This window comes from Monopterus albus, unplaced genomic scaffold, assembly GCF_001952655.1.
Source record: "Monopterus albus unplaced genomic scaffold, M_albus_1.0 scaffold105.1, whole genome shotgun sequence".
NCBI classification, from domain to species: domain Eukaryota; kingdom Metazoa; phylum Chordata; class Actinopteri; order Synbranchiformes; family Synbranchidae; genus Monopterus; species Monopterus albus.
The window spans coordinates 2,477,802-2,483,907 of NW_018127985.1; the positions used below are offsets into that span (position 1 = coordinate 2,477,802).

The following is a 6,106-nucleotide window of genomic DNA, read 5'->3' on the forward strand; positions in this document are numbered from 1 at the left end:
GTGTCCAAGAGGATGGGGAAGGTTGTTTAGAAAAGTCTGTCACAGTCAACCCTCCCCCCCCCTTATGAAAAATCTCAGACTTTGAATGGCATTTCATTGGCCAGTAAGCGATCATTACCCTGTTCACATCAACACAGCCATGGTTAGTTCCCAATTTTTGTCCTAGATTATATACACGTTTTCTACTAAATATGCTACTCACCACTTGAAAAATATGGGTATATATGCTGTAGAAGACTGAAGAAAAACTATGTGAACCAGAAGGGAATATGTTCACTTGACCCAGGACAGGAGTGTTCTTGCATATGTTCAGTTTTGCCTTTTAAGGTCACTTTGTATAAAACAGCAGAATATTGGCAGACACTTGATCAGATCTAATCTGAAAGAACTCAGAGTAATCTCTTTGTTTTAAAATAACCATTTAAGTTCAACTAAGATTTAACCTAAGACTATTGTCTTATTCTGAAGGGAGGATGTGTCTTGAAATTTATTGTATGATAGTGATTTGTCTGATTGAGTAACTTTTTTCATAAATTCAAGTGTGACTGGCTAGATTTTATACCATTTAGATAATGAAAACAAGAACAGACAATAAAGAGGAAGGAAAAGAGAAGAAAAAACAAAGACAATCTTTTTCATATTGTTCATTCTTTCTAAGCAAGTCTAAATCTTTTTCCTTTTAGGTTAAGGATTGGACTTCCCCGCGACCCTGTTTGGGACTAAGCAGTATAGATAATGGATGGATGGATGGATTGGACTTCCCCGTGACCCTGTTTGGGACTAAGCAGTATAGATAATGGATTGATTATTGAAGTTATTTTTTAGTGCCACTGACAAATTATGCAGTGGCATGTTGCATAATTCCGTCAAGTTTATTTAAAAAAGATGATTACTGTTGTGTTGTGCATACTTATAATTTACAACTGTAAAGAATTTTTAATGTATTTACAAATTAGTTTTCAGTTGATGCTGCAAAATAAATGTTACATAACTGACTTTTGTATTTTCTAAATCTCTTCTTTCCATTTAAGTTTTTATTGCTGCATGTTAGTTAAAATCATTATTATATATTGTAGAGAATATCAGTAAAATTGGTAATCAAGGTTACAGTAAAGGCAGTGCTTAATTCATAGAAATTGGCTGTCATCAGTGCTGCCACTAATATGCTCTATTTACAGAAATGACTACATGGTACTGTATTTGGATTATGGTGAAATTCCATTGTTAATATAAAAACAAATATTGTGGTTATACCATAGTATGCTGTAATTTCAGTAAAATACAACATGATACTGTGTTTTAGTATATGGTATTATAACAGTAATACTGTAGGAAAAACGGTAAACTACTGGCAACCCTGCTGCCAGTATTTTACTGTAAAATCAAGAATATACAGAAATCTACTGTAATTCAGTACATAACATTATTACTGTAGTATACTGTAAAATAGATAACAAGGTGAACTGTAGAAAAAACAGTAGATTACTGGCAACCCTGCTGCCAGTATTTTACTGTTTATTTACAGGACAATTGTTTACAGTGTAGGGTGTGCCCGGGTGTACCCATGCAGTTTCATATATAAATCCCCCTTGTTAACGTCAAAACAATCAGTAGTCAAGATGAGTCTCAATGCTACTGACAAGGCGATAGTTAAGGCCTTCTGGGCTAAAGTGTCCGGCCAGGCAGATGCCATCGGCGCTGATGCTCTGTCCAGGTAAATATGACCAAAGTAATCTCCTTCTAAAATACATGCTACTTTATAATATTGCCCATATATGTTCTACGTCCTGCTCACTTACCCACGTTTTATGACCTAGGATGCTGGTGGTGTACCCGCAGACCAAGACTTACTTCTCCCACTGGAAGGACCTGAGCCCCGGCTCTGCCCAGGTGAAGAAGCACGGGAAAACCATCATGACGGGAATCGCTACCGCTGTGGCCAATGTCGACGACCTGGATGCAGGTCTCCTGTCCCTCAGCGAGCTGCATGCCTTCACCCTCAGAGTGGACCCTGCCAACTTCAAGGTAGCTGTCATGGATGGTGATGAGCATAGGACTATGGCAGTGTTTCTATCTCTGCGTTCGCTTTGCTTCTGGTACATTTGATTTCAAACATTGTGAAGGAGGGTAACTCAGCTTTCATCTAAGAATGCTTAAATTCATAGCCTACTAGGTGACCAGTGCTACGAGTAGTCTGTTGTCGTTCTACACTGTTAAAAAAGTCATCTTTAAGACTATGCCTAAAAGGGCATAACAGTCCCATTCTGTTTATCCATCCTCACTGAAAATCCATACTTTACCACGTCGTTGTTTTCATTTAGTTCATCTAGTACTGCCCCCAAACCGAATGTCTCAATATATAGTGTTGTGGTGCATCTAAATGAACCCAGAGAGGCAGCACTAAAATCTGTCTCGAAAACACAGTGGCCAAAAGCTCCTCAAAAGCATCTGATCATGCAAGGCTGCTAGGAGCTTCTTGACGTCTAGTGTCCATGTTGCTGAAGATTAAATTGTTTTGTTGTCGCTAAATTAAAAATATATATAGGCCCATACAGTGAATTTCGTTTAAGTGCATTGTAATTCACTAACATCGGAGCTTCTATGTTGATGCACTTCTTATAATAGCTAGACTATGTGTTATTGAAAGTGTTTAAGATAAACTCTTTGTTTTTTACTGTAGCTGCCCTTCTTGGCAGACATGCACTGAACACACTAACCCTTAAATGTATTAAGTCTCTCATAAGCTGTGACTCTGAGAGGAATAAACCACAATAAATCGAGTTCTTAATTACAAATATATAGGCAAATTAAAGTTTCCTATTAAATTCCATTAAGAATACATACTGTAACTAAATGAAAAACAAAATGACCCGTCTTGCACATTAACTGGCACAAAATGTTAATTTTTATTAAAAATAAAATAAAAATGGTTTCTAATGTAAAAAAAAAAACAACCGGGTTCAGGTCTTCGTTAAATATTGAGTGATAACATGCATCACATCCAAAGATAAACTAAATCATTCACTCTGGTCACTTTTGACTCGTCTTGCGCATCAGAAGGTTAATTTGATCTATTTTTACTGACAATGAACAGCCAGGATCATTTCTATAAAACAAAGCAGTAACTGCAGTGGTCTCTATCTCTAAACAGAAAAGGCTGTCACAGCACCAGCTGTTTCCTCAGACAGCTGATTATCTTTGGGAGGAGTGCGTAAGATGACAACCAGTGAGCAATGGCTGCACTGTGCACCATAACGACGCTGTTAACGATGTTACACCAATCAGAAGTAAAGTGGCTATGTTTAATTCTACAAAGGCAAAAAGTCACTGCAGCTGGAATGTAGCCAGGCAGGCCTGTTCAACGTCCTGTTCATTCAGCGTCTGTGTTTTCTGCCTGGTCTGTGTCTCTAAGTGTTACTCCGTCGGTTTTTTCGCAGCAGCTCTTATCTCACCCGATTAGTAAATGAAGTGGCCTAATATGATTCGAATTTGTTCATTGCGCGTGTAATGCCAAATTATCTGCAGAGAAAGAAAATAGTTTTAACTCTGGGCTACATCTGCACATTAAGTTATAAATAGGGGCCAGTTCAATTGGTAAGATTTTATTCACGTCTATTCTGTGTGAATATACCACAATGAGTGTTTCCACTTATGTAAAATAGCAGTTTATAACACTAGACATCAGCTGAACTACACACTGGGTAGAAAATCTATATCTGTTCCATCTCATAAGTGGACCCACCCTTACAGCTTGGGTAAAATAAGACTTGGAAATATGGACTGGCAAGAAACTCAAAAAACGACTTTACCAATTTCAATGGACGGTTTCCGATTGATAAATAAATCTATTTGTTTGCAAAGTCTAGATTTTAAATGTACTTGTAACTGGCTTGGTCTCCGCCAAGTGGTACAGTGAGACTTCAGTCATTTCGAAGTCATTTCGAGGTAGTGATTAACTGAAAGGTTCCGTTTTGATGCGACACCGAAGCTACATCTGAAACACATTTTAAAAATCTAGTGGTTCCATATTTTGTCTGCAGTCTTTAGAACTGCTGACAGTGATAATTAGAGGTGTAGTCCAGAGTCACCGGAGATCTTTATCTCATGCAAGCTGCCACCCATCATGGCACCGCCTTATGGAGCCTATCTTGGAGGTGGTCTCGGGTGTGGCCGCGCTCTGTTTCAAGCATAAAACCCCCTCGTTCACGCGGATGATGGTATTCAACCAGTAGTCAAACAAAGGCAAGATGACCAGTCTCAGTGCCAAGGACAAGGACACAGTCAGGGCCTTCTGGGCTAAAGTGTCTGGCAAGGAGGGGGACATCGGCGCGGATGCTCTGGCCAGGTAAATATGAGAACATGCTGCCTACTGCTGTAACGTGCTCCGACAGTGATTCATTTACTGGCACTTTGTTGTGCGCGTCTTACGCAGGATGCTGGTGGTGTACCCGCAGACCAAGACTTACTTCTCCCACTGGAAGGACCTGAGCCCCGGCTCTGCCCAGGTGAAGAAGCACGGGAAAACCATCATGACGGGAATCGCTACCGCTGTGGCCAAAATCGACGACCTGACTGCAGGTCTCCTGTCCCTCAGCGAGCTGCATGCCTTCACCCTCAGAGTGGACCCTGCCAACTTCAAGGTGCAGAGCAAAAGCCTGACATTTGTGTGAATTTCATGACTTTAGTCTCTGTTTGTCATTGTCATTGCCGCAATTAATATGTGTAACGTGTGTGATTAACCCTTTTCACAGGTTCTCTCCCACAACATTCTTGTGGTCTTGGCCATCATGTTCCCCAAAGACTTCACCCCTGAGGTCCATGTGGCTCTGGACAAGTTCCTGGCGGCGGTGGCTCTTGCTCTGTCTGAGAAATACCGGTAAACTGAAGATGAAGACGACAGAAACTGCGACATGAGCTTAGTTTGCATAAAGATTAATAAACACATGAATGAAAAATCACTATCCTTGTTTGTTTGCTGGTGCTTGTTTGACACTTTGAGGATGAGTATAAATCAAATGTCTGTTCAACACAGACAAAAAAGTCTTATAGATTTGCAACATTACTGATCAGTCGTTACGTGACCACGTGACCCCTCAGGAGCTATGATTGTCTATATCCGACTTTAAGTTTTTCTGAATTGCCCCCCAGAATCTGATATCTTGTTTATATAATGTATAGGCCTATGTTAGGCTTTGACAATTCACTATGAATTGAATAAATAAAGATTTGTATTTAAAATACTTTTGCATGTTTAGCCAACAGGTAAACCTGAGACAGGCATGGAACGTTTGGAGGTATACGTCTTTGCAAGAGACAAGTGTGTGACCACTAGTCAGCGCCACTACACAATTTCAAAATAATTTGAGCAGGTCTCCCGAGATGCTGACTGAATAACTGGTCATCCTGAATGTTCAGATGCTGAGCTAGAATGCACTGAACAAGCAGGTTGGATACAGAACCTGTACCGCAGCTGTGGGGGAGAGAGGACAAGGAGACAAGGCCACGGTGATGAAGAGAAGGCAGAGACCAGTTGAATTCTTTCACACAGCCCCACTTTTACTTTCTGTACACACAAATATTGGAAGGAAACCCATGGAAAATGAGATCCACCATTTTACAGAGGGTATTAACACAGAGTATACAAAAAATATTAGTATTTTCTATCTACTTGTAGCCAGGTGGTAAACATGTACTAAGGGGAGATAAATAAATAACTAAATTGTTTTCCACTGATGGTGAAAGGTCCCCTAAAGGTTTTCAACATTCAAGTTGTCATTCAGTGTTTATGCTTTTCCTGTTAATGTAACACGTTCAATGTTGGTGACGTTATCCTACAGTGGGCTGGAGTTTAATGTCACCTAGTACCTTGGCCACTAGGTGCCAGTATGGAATGAGTTCCGCCAAAGCTTGACCCAAAAGCATTGTGGTCCCTTCTTTCTTTACGTTGGACTGAGCTTGAGAGTGGAGCACCCTGATTTGTTTAACCTATGTAGGTAAATATGCTGAAATCTTGTTGGATTTTGTTGTGTCAACACTTTAAAGAAGTCATCTGTCAGAAATCAGAGATCAGAGAGCGCTTGGTGGGTGGCCTTCTGCCTCGACCGGT

At 40.2% G+C, this 6,106-nt stretch overlaps 2 protein-coding genes across 2 annotated transcripts; both read left to right on the plus strand.

Annotated features, from left to right (window-relative positions):
* The first annotated feature begins 1,406 nt into the window (after positions 1-1,406).
* LOC109965952 (hemoglobin subunit alpha-1-like) lies at positions 1,407-2,121 on the plus strand. The gene is made up of 2 exons (XM_020610408.1): positions 1,407-1,714; positions 1,818-2,121. The coding sequence occupies exons 1-2, from the start codon at positions 1,620-1,622 to the stop codon at positions 2,104-2,106; spliced, it is 384 nt and encodes a 127-aa protein (XP_020466064.1). The 5' UTR covers positions 1,407-1,619; the 3' UTR covers positions 2,107-2,121.
* A 1,791-nt stretch (positions 2,122-3,912) lies between these two features.
* On the plus strand, positions 3,913-4,960 carry LOC109965951 (hemoglobin embryonic subunit alpha). The gene is made up of 3 exons (XM_020610407.1): positions 3,913-4,345; positions 4,433-4,640; positions 4,752-4,960. Exons 1-3 carry the CDS (start codon positions 4,248-4,250, stop codon positions 4,878-4,880), a joined length of 435 nt encoding a protein of 144 aa, XP_020466063.1. The 5' UTR covers positions 3,913-4,247; the 3' UTR covers positions 4,881-4,960.
* The last annotated feature ends 1,146 nt before the right edge of the window (positions 4,961-6,106 follow it).

Coding starts and splice junctions, on each gene's coding strand:
- LOC109965951 (XM_020610407.1), top strand. CDS start 4,248: ATGACCAGTCTCAGTGCCAAGGACAAGGACACAGTCAGGGCCTTCTGG. Junction 4,346..4,432: donor GGCGCGGATGCTCTGGCCAG/GTAAATATGAGA, acceptor CGTCTTACGCAG/GATGCTGGTGGTGTACCCGC. Junction 4,641..4,751: donor TGGACCCTGCCAACTTCAAG/GTGCAGAGCAAA, acceptor CCCTTTTCACAG/GTTCTCTCCCACAACATTCT.
- LOC109965952 (XM_020610408.1), top strand. CDS start 1,620: ATGAGTCTCAATGCTACTGACAAGGCGATAGTTAAGGCCTTCTGGGCT. Junction 1,715..1,817: donor GGCGCTGATGCTCTGTCCAG/GTAAATATGACC, acceptor TTTATGACCTAG/GATGCTGGTGGTGTACCCGC.